The sequence below is a fragment of the Chelonoidis abingdonii genome, chromosome 3 (assembly GCF_003597395.2).
Source record: "Chelonoidis abingdonii isolate Lonesome George chromosome 3, CheloAbing_2.0, whole genome shotgun sequence".
Taxonomy (NCBI): Eukaryota; Metazoa; Chordata; order Testudines; family Testudinidae; genus Chelonoidis; species Chelonoidis abingdonii.
Window position 1 is genome coordinate 113,438,148 of NC_133771.1, and position 13,385 is coordinate 113,451,532.

At 40.1% G+C, this 13,385-nt stretch overlaps 1 protein-coding gene across 1 annotated transcript in view; it reads right to left on the reverse strand.

The window, feature by feature from the left end:
• PLAGL1 (PLAG1 like zinc finger 1) overlaps positions 1–13,385 on the reverse strand; it is a 94,295-nt gene that overhangs the window by 7,086 nt on the left and 73,824 nt on the right. Inside the window, exons 3-5 of the mRNA XM_032795044.2 lie at positions 7,228–7,383; positions 5,779–5,891; positions 3,385–3,534 (exon numbers count right to left, since the gene is read on the reverse strand). Coding sequence (XP_032650935.2) covers positions 3,385–3,534; positions 5,779–5,891; positions 7,228–7,383 — 419 coding nt within the window. The remainder of the gene's footprint in view (positions 1–3,384; positions 3,535–5,778; positions 5,892–7,227; positions 7,384–13,385) is intronic.

Sequence of the window (13,385 nt, forward strand, 5' to 3'; positions counted from 1 at the left end):
GATATGCTGAACGTTTGTATGCCCCTTCATGCATCGGCCACCATTCCAGAGGACGTGCTTCAATGCTGATGATTGTTTAAAAAAAAATAATGTAGACTGAACTCCTTGGGAGAGAATTGTATGTCTCCTGTTTTACATACATTCTGCCATATATTTCATGTTATAACAGCCTTGGGTGATGACCCAGCTCATGTCTGTTTTAAGAACACTTTCACAGCAGATTTGACAAAACACAAAGAAGGTACCTGTCATAAACAGATAGCTAAGGGTTAATGTTTCTTCTACCTGTAAAGGGCTAACAAAGGGAACCAAACACCTAACCAGAGGACCAATCAGGAAACCGGATTTTTCAAAGCTCAGGGAGGGAATTTTTGGGTGTGTGTCTTCGGGATTTATTGGGTGTGTGTCTTTTGTCTGCTCTTGTTCTGTGCTCTCGGCTATGCGAGTGATTTCTATCTCAGGCTTTTCTTAATCTTCTGTTTCCCAGTGTAGTACAAAGGTAGAAGACATAGGTTTTTATATTGTTTTTGTATTTACATGTGTGTAGTTTGCTGGAATGTTTTAATTGTTATCTTTTTGAATAGGCTGTTATTCTTTTTCTTTTAGCAATTGACCTGTATATTGTCAACCTTGATACAGAGAACATTTTATGTCTTTTTTCTTCTTTTTATATAAGTTTCTTTTTAAACCTGTTTGAGTTTTCTCTGGTTAGGCTAAGGACGAAGGGGGGGGGGAATCTCTTTGTGTTAGATTGACTAGGTTTGATCTGCATGCCTCTGGGTGAGGGGAGAGCACTTACTCTCGGGTTTGTGTTTCAAGGAATTGAGCGGGAATCTCTAGTGTACCAGGGGGGAAATCTGGGAGGTAAGAGGGGGAAGGGAAGTGGTTATTTCCCTTTGTGGTGAGACTCGGGCATCTGAGTTTGGGGTTCCCCAGGGGAAGGTTTGGGGGCAGAGGGCGCCAGAGACTGGAATCTGGCTGGTGGCAGCGCTATCAGATCTAAGCTGATAATTAGCTTAGAGGATTTACGTCGGCACCACATTTTGGATGCTAAGGTTCAGAATTGGGTTTATGCTTATGACAGTACATGTAAGATTTCTAAGGATAGATGCAGCACTACCCAAGGGTTTAGAACTGAAGGGCTTCCAATTTGAGGGGACGAGGTATGGAAAATGCTTTGAGATGTATTAAAAAAGCAACACTCAGTACGGAAACTACAGAACCTAACACCAAAAAGAAAAACTTTTACCAGTGGCATCTACTTAGGATGATGAAAATGAACATGCGTCGGTCGCTCTGCTTTGGATCGTTATTGAGAGAACTATCTCAGTATGGACACACATCTGCTGGAATGAGGTTGAAGCAATGAAGGACATATGAATCTTTGAAATCTCGAGCACAACAGTGCCATGTGAATGCCTGTTGTCACTTTCAGGTGACATTGTAAACAAGACATAGGCAGCATTATCTCCTGCAAATTGTAATCAAACTTGTTTGTCTGACCAATTGGGTGAAGTAGGACTGAGTGTACTTGTAGGCTCTAAATTTTTACATAGTTTTATATTTGAATGCAGTTATATTTTGTACATAATTCTACATTTGTAAATTCAACTTTCATTATAAAGAGATTGCACTATAGCACTTGTATTAGGTGAACTGAAAAACACTATTTATATTGTTTTTTACAATGCAAATATTTGTAATAAATAAATATAAAGTGAGCACTGTATACTTTGTATTCTGTGTTGTAATTGAAATCAGTATATTTGAAAATGTAGAAAAATCCAAAAATATTTAAATAAGTGGTATTCTATTGTTGTTTAACAGTGCGATTAATTACAATTAATTTTTTTAATCACCTGACAGTCCTAAAAAGCATTTGTTTGTGCTTTCCAAATAATACTACTACCAGTTTTACTTATACAGCATAGATGTAATCATATTTTGTATAAAATCACAAAAGTACTGTGGATTGCTCCAGAATCCTGAATACAGATCTATTCACCTCTACAAGACAATGTGACAATCTGTTACATATTACCACCTGTCACTTTTTATACTAACTTTCTTACGTAGCCTAATACTTCTCTAGCACTGTATATCTTAAAAGCACTTTACAACCATTAACTAATTCTTGCAACACTCCTGTGAAGTAGGCAAGTATTATTCCCATTTTACAGATGGAGAAATGGAGAGAAATCAGTTAAATAACTTGCCTAAAGTCGCATAGAAAATATGGGGCAGAGCTAGTATTAGATACTGTGAGTTCCTAACTCCTAAGCCTCTAAAAAAGTCCTACTTTAGAGAAGATGTACAGTAGCTCAAGTAAAATATGGTTTAATAAAAAAAGCAAAACAAGAAAAATTTGGCACATTTATTCCAATACTAGAAAAGCTTCAGCTCTGTGAGATGGTAAGAAAATAAAATTGCATAGTCTTATAGTAAACCAAGATTTACAGCTTCTGTAGTCTTAGGCTCCACTTTATAGTGGTCAAATAAACAAACAAACCCAAGAAGCAAGTTGCTATATTTCATTTCCACCTATAAATACAGAGTTTCTCTCAGAAAAATAATAATCCAGAGAATCTCTCAGAAACTGGTCACCTTGCAACAGGATCACAGTGCTAGAAATTCTGAAAAGTAAGTCTCTAACTAAATCACTGTTCTCAGGTATAATATTCAGTACCGTAGAGCTTTCAAAGTTTTCTGTTTAGTATCCAGTTTCTGCGCAACTGGTCTCCAAAAAGTTGTTTCAATATATATTTAAGAAAAGAAAGGTACTGGTTGTCCTTTCCGGAGCAAAGCTGTGCTAGAGCAAGCTCATCACAAACCAATTCAGATTTAAAAAAGAATGTAACAGCCATGCTTAAACTACAATTATTAACCATTCTATTTGAGTTGGTTTTTTTTTTTTTTTTATCACCACTATCATTGTCTTTCCTATCCTTTGCAGCAGATTCCATGACACATTAGGTCTAGTCCAGTGGTTCTCAGACTTTTGTACTGGTGACCCCTTTAACATAGCAAGCCTCTGAGTGAGACGTCCCTTATAAATTAAAAACACATTTTTATATATTTAACCCAATTATAAATGCTGCAGGCAAAGCAGGGTTTGGGGTGGAGACTGACAGCTTGTGACCCCCCCATATAATAACCTCCCCGACCCCCAGTTTGAGAACCCCTGGTCTAGGCAGAAGGCCCAGTAAGTAGCCTGTTTGATTGATTGGACATTAAGTGTTATGAAGGGATGTATGTAATGGAGAAGAGGTTACTTAACCATAATCAGTCTCTCATCTGTGATGAGGTGAGCCAGTCTCCTCAGTTTTTGGGTATAGTAAGCTATCATTTGAATGGTAGTCATGGAGGTGGTGTAGCCTTAACTACCTTAACAGTTGTGAAGTAGACTTCTCCAGCGTACTGATAGGCTACAAGGGTCTGTTCTTCCTGGTTCCGGGCAAGTCGGACAAACATCATCCAGTTACCACAGTCTTCATTGGGAGCATCCAGAAAGTACTTTCTGCCATCTTTCAATACCTAAAGAAAAAGGAGAGAGGTTATGGGAGAAGGAATGAGTTACAACAGAGCTGTGGAAAGGAACACACTAAACTTTTCTGTTGAATGTGAGTCAGGGACAGTGCTTTTTATATATTTCTTTCATACACAGATGCTTTTTAAAACAAAATAAGTGACACTTAAATGAGCCAACTGAAAAAAAAAAGGTTAAGACTGTACAATTTCTGGGGGGCCCAGGCACAGAAATAACCAGGTATTTGTTTGAAATATGTAATTACAGGTTATATTATTTGTCAAATGATTTTTAGAATGATGTAAAAAGATATTTTAAGGTTTAAGCATAAGCAGACAGAGAAAGATAAGCTTTGAACTGTAGTGCATTTCTTAAGTGCTTGATATCTCAACCTTCAGTCTTATGCTGAAGTTTTGTTTTGTATGGAACAATAATATAATAAGTCTAATGGATAACATCCAGTATATTGATACATAAACGCTCATCCCTCTTGACTGACCACATGCTGTATTCCCATAACAATAAGGACGTCATACTAATGAATGACAATGCCTGGAAAGTCTCTCATTCTCTCTGCTTCACTTTATTCCTTCTGGATTCCTTTTAGATGGAAAAAGAAAGGAATGTGTTGTGCAAGAGGCTTCAGATCTGCTGCCAGGATGTCACCCTTCAGTGACATACACTGAAAGGTGGATTGTCTTGCTGTAGCAGTATGTCCATTTTCAGTATGTTGACACTTCATGCACAAATATGCCATTTATCTGCTCCACTGCTCATCTGAAAGCTCTTGAGAGTTAAGAAGCAATTATGTGAAACACACTACATTTCCTTGCCTTTGGGAGCTTTCCATCTAACATTGTAATTGCTGATGAAAATACATTTCTGCTGCATAAATGCTGGTCTCAGTCACACTCAGGATTCTGGCAGACGGAAGGCAAAGCTCCTGCTGTTGTGCTGAAAGAAATTCAGAGTAAAGTCTCATGCCATTCTCTCCATCTCGTGAGGTAACTCATCAGCCCTTTAGAATATAAATCTTAAGATATTTAAGGGGATAGAGAGACTGACAGAGGAATGGGGGTGGGGGGTGTTTGCACTGTCAACCTCCCAAAGGGGTTCCATCAGAGGACAGCTTTAACTTGCTGGCAGAGGCTATAGGCAGCCTTTGCTAGTGGGGTTCCTACCAGTGCATTGTATCAGCTATTGCTGGTCACTTTCAAGGCTGCACTGGTTGTTCATGGGCCTGCCTGCACAGTGGGGCTAGCGAGTGTCCTATGCCAATGCAACCTTCCCTAGGCAGATGGCTAGGCTAGCAGTGGATAGTGTAATCCAGAAGGGAATCAAGACTAATAACTGTAAACAAGTATTTTTTAAATTTAAACAAAGGTGTGCTTGATTAGGATGGTATACCTAGATACAACTGTACACAACTTTAAGATGCATATTATTTATTTGCATTGTGGAAGTGCCCAAAAGCTCTCATCATTGTGCTGGAAACTGTACAAACTCATAGGAAAATATGGATAAATTGCTTATAACCAAAAGAAACAAGACAACAATGATATAAGCAATATGTCAAAGGTTGTGTCTCTTGTGGTTTACATTAAAAAAATATGTGCCCCCATTATCCTGTTTTCCTCAATAAACAGGTGCCTTAACCAGTTGCTGCCACTATTGCTGAGTCAGCCACAGAAAAAGATTAATCTTTAGTATGAGTGGGTTGTTTTTTTATAAAGTCAAATGGTGCCTGGATTACTGGTTAGTGAAAATATAAAAAGACAGACTTTGCCAAAGCTCTGCCTGCTCTTTCAAACCCTCTGGAAAATTTCCTAACAGCAATGACTGAGGAATAACACTCCCATTGAACTAGCAGAACCCCCAGCTATAGACATTTTAAAAATAGATTGGACAAATTCTAGATTGGGCAAATCCAAGCCAGCACACCTCAGCATTACACTAGGAGATCAAATTGGTCTGCATCATATACGATGTTTGTATCAAATTATGCATCACCAGATCAAAATTGGAAAACCAGTTGGCAATTAAAGTTACACTGACCTGAAAATCATGAAACTTTGGACATGACTGCATGTGCAGTATGAATACTCTTGCATATGAATAGGAAAAAGAGAGATGCTTATGCCACTTAAAAAAGAAATAAGTAAAAAATTGAAATATTACAAATCCTGCTGCAATAGTTTAGAACCCAGCAAAGAAAATCCTCCAAAGCCCACCTGAATCTCTGAGTTTATTACCTGTAGAACTAGCCTGTTGTCATCATAGCGGGTACGTGTTGTAGATAGTTTCCCAACATAAGGACCAAATTGTGTTCTCTTCTGTATAACTTTCTTAGCAAACACTCCAAGGACTGTGAATAAAAATAAGACAGTCTAAGAAGAATATGCACATCATGATCTAAATCCCAAATATCTTCAACTGAGGGAAATGAACAAGTGTAACATAGGATGGACACATGGAATTCCTCTCCTAGACTCAGGCTGAAGAATAAATCAGGCAAGTACTTCTAATGCAGGGGTTCTCAAATTGGGGGTCCTGACTCCTCGGGGAATCACCAGGTTATTACATGGGGCGTCTTGAGCTGTCAGCCTCCACCCCAAAACATCACTTCACCTCCACCATTTTTAATAATATTAAATATAAAAAGTGTTTTTAATTTACAAATGGGGTCGAACTCAGAGGCTTTCTGTGAGAAAGGGGTCACCAATACAAAAGTTTGATAACCTCTGCTCTAATGTGTAAAATTTTCAGTCACTTTTAAAATGGGACTGGGTAACATTTCCAAAACCACCTAATTCACAATGAATTGCCAATTTTCTATATTAAACTGTGGGGCTAGAAGTATGGATCAGTCAGAATGACGTGAGCGTCAGCAGGGCTATTGTAAGCTACTAAATATCACTTCCCCAAGGTTCTGCACCTTGGCATGTTTAACAAGGCTGTCCTCTCCAGCAATCAGTGTGTATAGCTATGAAAGTACAAAGTAAGCTATCCTACACATTATTCCCCCATATTAACAGTAATAGCACTGCACAGAAGACCTTCATTTTCTGCAGTACTAGCTAGGCAGAATTAGAGTTATATAACAATCATTGGGAAATATCTGTAAATTAGCAAGGAGTTTGTAATTCCCCCTCTCTCTCCAAACTCCAATGAACTACCATGTGGCCTGAAAGAAACAATACAATCTTTCTATAATGCTGACTTTAGATGCTGAAAAGGTGAATTGTACTGAACCTTCATATGCTGTCTGAATTTTGTTTCTTTCATTGCTACTTTGTTTATTGAACCTCTTTCTCCCTTTGCACACCTATGTCACAATTAACTGAAGTACCTATAGGTAGGGCTACAATTTTGTCATGGAGGTCACAAATTATGAATTTGAATAACATCTATGAAATCTTAGAAATGGCTGTAGAAATACATTTGATGAGGACCCCCAAACATAGTGACATTGTCACCAGGTGCACGGAGTCACAGCACTGCTCAGGTTTGGTCTGTCTACCCCTCCGTCTCCATCAGTGGTGGATTCTGGGATTTAGCTGTGTTCAGCCGAAAATTAAGATAGTTCTAAACAGCCTATCTGAACAAAATGCCACTTCTAAGTTACTTCTGAAAACAAGCAGTGTTAGTACCTTTTTGTCGCTTCTTTCCCAAGCCACAGCCGAAAGAGCTACAATACTTACTCTGTTGGTTCCCAGCTCGCAACTCCAGCACTCGCAAAGTGAGGTAGTGAGGTAGGGTAAGGCGGGCTCGACTGGGAATAACTCTGTCTTTAACCCTGAAGAGTGGTCCATGGAGTTTGCATTCTCCTATAAGGCTTTTGCTGCAGTCCTCACACCCTATAAGCCAAGAAGAAAGTTCCCAGTTACAAAAGTAATGTACTATCCTCCCCCTATTCCCAAGAAGATAAGAATGAAAAGGAGACTGCAAAATAACATCTTACTCTTATAGCACCCTTCATACTGGAGGATCCCAAAGCCCTTTGCAGACTTAAACTGATACACTCGCTAAATACACAGCTCACTTCACCCTCAAATGAAATACAGCCACCTCAGGAGAGGCGTACCGCAAAAAAAATTCTGCATTTCCATAGACACAGAATTTGCCCCTTGCTGCAGAATTTTCTGCTGCCATGAAACTTGTCACATCTATCCCCTCCTTCCACTCTTAGTGTACGTCTACACTGCAATAAAACACCCATGGCTGGCCATGCCAGCTGACTCAGGTTCAGGCTGTGAGGTTATAAAATTGCAATGTCCATGTTCAGGCTCAGGCTGGAGCCCAGGCTCTGGGACCACAAGCTGAGATCAGCTGACTGGGTTTTTTTTATTGCAGGGTAGACACACCCTCACATGCCAAAGCAGAGCAGGGAAATCATGCTAATTGGTACTACGCTCCCGCTACCTGAGCTCATGCAAAAGAAGTACACGACAGCACTGATCAAAGTACTGCTCCTAACCCAGAGGTCCCCAAACTTTTGAGGTCTATGCCCCTCATTGCCCCTGAGCTGGGGTCAGGAGTGGAGCCATGGCTTGGGGGGGCAGAATGCAGACAGGGTTAAAGAGGCCCAGGCTGGCTGTGGTGGGGGCCAGCAGTCCAGCCCTGTGGCCAGGTGCAGCTTCACTCTTGGCCTTGCCCCCAGCCTCAGCCCCAGTTCGAGAATGGAGCCATGCCGAGAGGCTAATGATGGGAATGGGGAGAGCCGCGCACGGGGCCAGGAGCCAGGGAAGTAGCTAGGGGCCGAAACGGAGCAGAGCAGGGGACAGGGGAAGGGGCTGTGTGGTACTCCTTTCCCGACCCCATTGGGGCTGGCCTGGGCCCTGCAGCACCTCCCCAATGGTTCTTCATGTCAGCCTAAGGAGGCGTGTCCCACACTTTGGGGATCTCTGTCCCAACCTCTAAGGCTGCAGGGTCCTATCTCATAACAAATACATTTTCTCTGCATTAGCAGTTGCATAGAAAAACTGGGAGAGAATTTCACCCATCCCCTTACCTGCCCAACCTGTGTGTGCATATAAGGATGCTTCACCCTGTTGTCTCTTTCGGTCATGACTAAGAAGGAAATGTGCAGCCTGCTCCATCACCAACAAATTTCCCTGAAGCACTTGGCTTCAGGACCCAGCCTGACCACTTGCTTGGCTTGATAGATCTTAGCACAAAATAGTTATACTGCGTATTAACATAATACAGCTTCACGTCTCCTCCTTACCACTCATAAAAACTATATCTAAAATGAGAACTTATTAAATCAAACTATTTTGGAAAATGTGCTATTTTTCGATTTTTTATGCCTGTACTTTTATGGATATGATTGTTTCCCCTGTTTAGGGTGTCTTACTGCATAGTATTGCTATAATATTTTGCCAGGTAATTCACAGAAAATATCCTTTTTTTGGACTATAAAATTACAGTTAGACTAAAGTGGTTTAGAAAAGATTTTGGGAGTACTTTGGAATATATGTCCTCTCAAAAGATTGGATATTTTGAGTACTCAACTTCATCAGAAACAGGTAACTGCATCATGCATCTGACGAAGTGGGTATTCACCCATGAAAGCTCATGCTCCAAAACATCTGTTAGTCTATAAGGTGCTACAGGATTCTTTGCTGCTTTTACAGAAACAGGTAACTGACATCAAAAAATCAAAGCAGATTAATCAAGACATTTATTTAGACCTGTTTAGCACTTGTCTGCCTTTGTTTATGTTGTTTTCCATAGAGACAGAATGAAAATGATAAATCTATTATTTTAGAACATGAATGCAGTTTGATGTGAAAGACAATTAGCTTCTCCGAGTGCTGAAATTAAAGACATTAGCAAAGACACTTGATACAGGGTTCAAATAATTGTCTGGGCATGGGTTTAAGTGGGTATGCAATTTTATTTGCCAAAGTATTTGAAAAAAAAAATGTAGGTGTTGCATGTTGATGGGAAATATATATGCACACAGAATTCTCAAAAAAATTGTTTACATGTTTTGAATGCCAAACTTCAAAGGAACTGCACAAAAGCTATATATACACATGTTCTTAAAATTTGTAAGTGAGGTCCATGTTTAATAGTTTATACTAATGAGTGTAAATCAAATTTTCAGTGCAGTGTACAGCTGTTAAGCTCTAACATATCAAGATCAGCAGGAAATGTGTGGCTGAATGACTGCGCACCAGTTCAGAAATGGGCCCTTAGTTAATACCACAGAAACAAGCTTACTACCAAGGACTCTAGAATTCAGGTGAGAACGATTCTTACAATGAATAAAACTGTCCTTTTTAAAGGAGCTACAAAATCCTATTGAGGCACATGGATGAATGCTCAAATCAGTATAATGCCTGTGTTCTTATGGAGCACAAAAGACTATTTTCACTCTTTTTTTCCCTCCAAACAGCATTATCTTTAAAACAAATCCTGCTACATTAACTTTGCATTTTAGTCCATTTTAAAAGACTGATTAACAGTATTTAGGCAGTTATACTCAAAGCTTAAACTTTTCAATTTTAAAATCACTTTGTTTACCAATATTTAATATAGTCCCGTTAAAGAGTATAGTTAACATCAAAGTGATACAGTAGGTTGTTCAAGAAGATTAGGAAAATGAGCTATGAGCTTTCGTTCAAATTCTCCAGATACTCACTTTCTATATGCAATGCAAATCATCTATCAGTGTTATAAACAAACCAGTTGCAAGAGATTAGTTAAACTCCACACAAGTTTTTATGATCTGGTTAACTTTCAACTAAACTATGGTGGTGGACTATGCAATTGTGTTCAGTACAGAATTCTGCATACCAAAGGTGAAAGTAGATCCCAAGATGATGGGGAGGAATCAGAATATTTTAAGATGATCAATTGTACAATAAAAGTGAGCACTTGCATAGTTAAAAATTCCACTGCATCTTGGCTATGTGTCGAAAGAGATTTTTAAATCATATGCAGGTTCTGGCCAAATCTGAACTTCATGAATATTTATTTCTTTAACTCTTAGAACTTACCAGACTTCTTAGGAGGATGTGTCTATAATATATGCAGTATTAAAGAAAAACTCCACAGTAATTACATGAGTTTGAAATCAAATTGTGCCCTCTGATCATTCCTGCATAATTCCTTTTGAAATCAAATGGAACCACACGTGCCTTCAAAAGCAGAATCAGGCCCCAAAACTAACTAAAATGGAACGCTTATGCCAAAATTCATATTTAGGCACCTAAATTAAAATGTCCTGACTTTTCTGAGGTTTTGAGTCCCCAAAACTCCAATTTATTTCCGTGGGAATTCAATATCTCTGAAATTTACAGTATTGCCAATTCCAAGCATTCAAAAACCATAAACCATGACTGGCTAAAAAAAACCATTAGACTTTAATAAATAACAAATTAGGATTTTTTAAATTTCCCTCATGATGTTTAAACTTTCAAGGTTCATATTTTCCTGTTAGTTTTGGCATTATTGAGGGCTAGAAACCTACTTTTGTTTTGTATTTTAAATGAAAGCTGAGATTCTCACATATTCAATTATTCCAAAAGCTTGAGCTACAGAAAAATTATCAAAAATTATGAGACTTGTAATAAAATCACAAGTGTTAGCAACAGTAAAATTAGGCCATTTTTATTCAGGTACCCAAGTATGGACTTTGAGGCCTATCTTTTGGCACTAGATTTGAAAATGCTGACCTAAATGTTTTTGGTTTTTTTTAGGAAGCCACTATTTGGACAACCAAATAACCATAGCTGGGGAGGTAAGAAGTGGTAAATCAGCATGAGACAGGTAAAAAAAAAAACTTTCAGTGGATACTAATGCACTGGGAAGGGGGAAAAAAAAACCATAAATGAAACCAGATAATTAACTTAGTTTTACAACAACACAAAAAGCCTCTTCTTGCCTCTCTGACTTTCCTGTGCTGTCCTTCCTGCATCTAAGAATGAGTCATCAGAGCAGCCTGAGAAGTATCAGCAAGATCGCAGTTCTTGGTAAAGATGGACATTGGAGCTAAATGAAACCGTGGCAAGTATCTATAAGTCTGGCCTGGTCTACACTACGCGTTTAAACCAAATTTAGCAGCGTTAAACCGATTTAACCCTGCACCCGTCCACACAATGAAGCCCTTTATATCGATATAAAGGGCTTTTAAAACCGATTTCTGTACTCCTCCCCAATGGCAAGTTTAACTTGTTTTTAAGTCTGCCAGCCAGTAATAATTGCTGCTCAGTGCTTGCTGATTGCTGCATTTTTCACATTGAGTGATGCAACGACATCTGTATATTAATTAATCTAATATCACTTATTCTCATTAGCCTGCCATGGAGCGGAATACAAACGTGAGATAGCAGAGAACGAACTTGATGAATTTAAAGGAGGAAGATCAGTCTCTCAATGATGAAAAGTGACGAGAATCGTTTCGATTGCGTAGAGATAAAAAGTGGGTAGATGTTCGGAGATTGCACATTCGCGAGAGAGACATAAGAGGCATGCAGGACTGACAGCTACGAATCTGACTTATGTCTCATGACAGCAATCTGGTGGAGCTTCAGGAACGGCAAGCAGGATGGCGAGTGCCGCCTGCAGTCCCTGATAACGCTCCCCCTCACCGATGTTCTTAGCTCTCTCACCCAACAGACGTGTAAGAACGCATGGGGAGGCTCCGTGCACGCCGCCATCACCCAGTGCCAGCAACAACAAATAGGCTGTCAGTGTGTTTGAAAATATTTAGTGCCGTTGCATCCTCGCCCAAACTGACCGGGCTCCTTGGCATGGTTCACCCTCTTGTGAGGTAATGATTTTTAAGTAAAGAAATACATTGATTTTAAAACGAGAGTGAACTTTATTCTTAGGAAGCAAGCAGTAATGAAGAGGGAGGTGGGGGCTTACGGAATGGAGGTCAAGTAAGTGGGAGGGGATTCATCAAGGAGAAAACAACCACAACAGTCCACCGTAATAGGGGCCTGTGATGAAACTGGATGTCAAACTTCTGGATTGGCAGCCGCTTCCTGACGTGCCTCTCTAATCGCCCTGGTGTCTGGCTGCGCGTCATCAGCGCCAGGTGATTTGCCTCAGCCTCCCACCCCGCCATAAAGGTCTTCCCCTTACTCTCACAGAAATTGTAGAGCAACACAGCACGCAGCAAATACAATGGGGACAATTGAGGTGGCTAGGTCTGTGAAGCGAGTCAGTAATGTGCACAGCAAGCCTTTAAACGGCCAAATGCGACATTCTACCACCATTCGCACTTGCTCAGCCTGTAAGTTTGAACAACTCCTGACTAGTGTCCAGGCTCCGTTATGGCTCATGAGCATGGCATGAAGGTAGGCGGGTCCCCAGGATAACTACAGGCATTTCAACATCCCCAACTGTTATTTCTGGTCTGAGCAGTTAAATTCTTGCTGCAGCCGTTAAAACAGAGTAGTGTTCCGAAGAATGCGAGAGTCATGAACCTTCAGCATCGCCACGTGGATGTTGGGGACGTCTCTTGTGATCCACAGTGCTTGCAGCAGCAGGAAAAGTAACCCATTTGGTTATGGTACTGGTGCCCCTGGGCTCCGGGTGCCAGATACAATTGGTTCATCTATCGCCCACAATAGGGAATCCCATTGCAAGAAAAGCATCCACTATGACTTGACATTTCCCAATCACAACTTTCGTAGCAGTAAGCAGCTTAATATGCTTTGGCTACTGCTCGCAGCAGCCCACAAGTAGATTTGCCCTCCAAATAGATCCGACGGACCGTTAGCTGTTGGCTGTTGCAAGCTTCCAGAAGGGCTATTGCCCCTCGCTTCTCAACTGTGAGGGCTGCTCTCTTTGGGTATTCTGGCAATTCAGGGCAGGGGAAAGCAAATCACAAAGTTCTCAA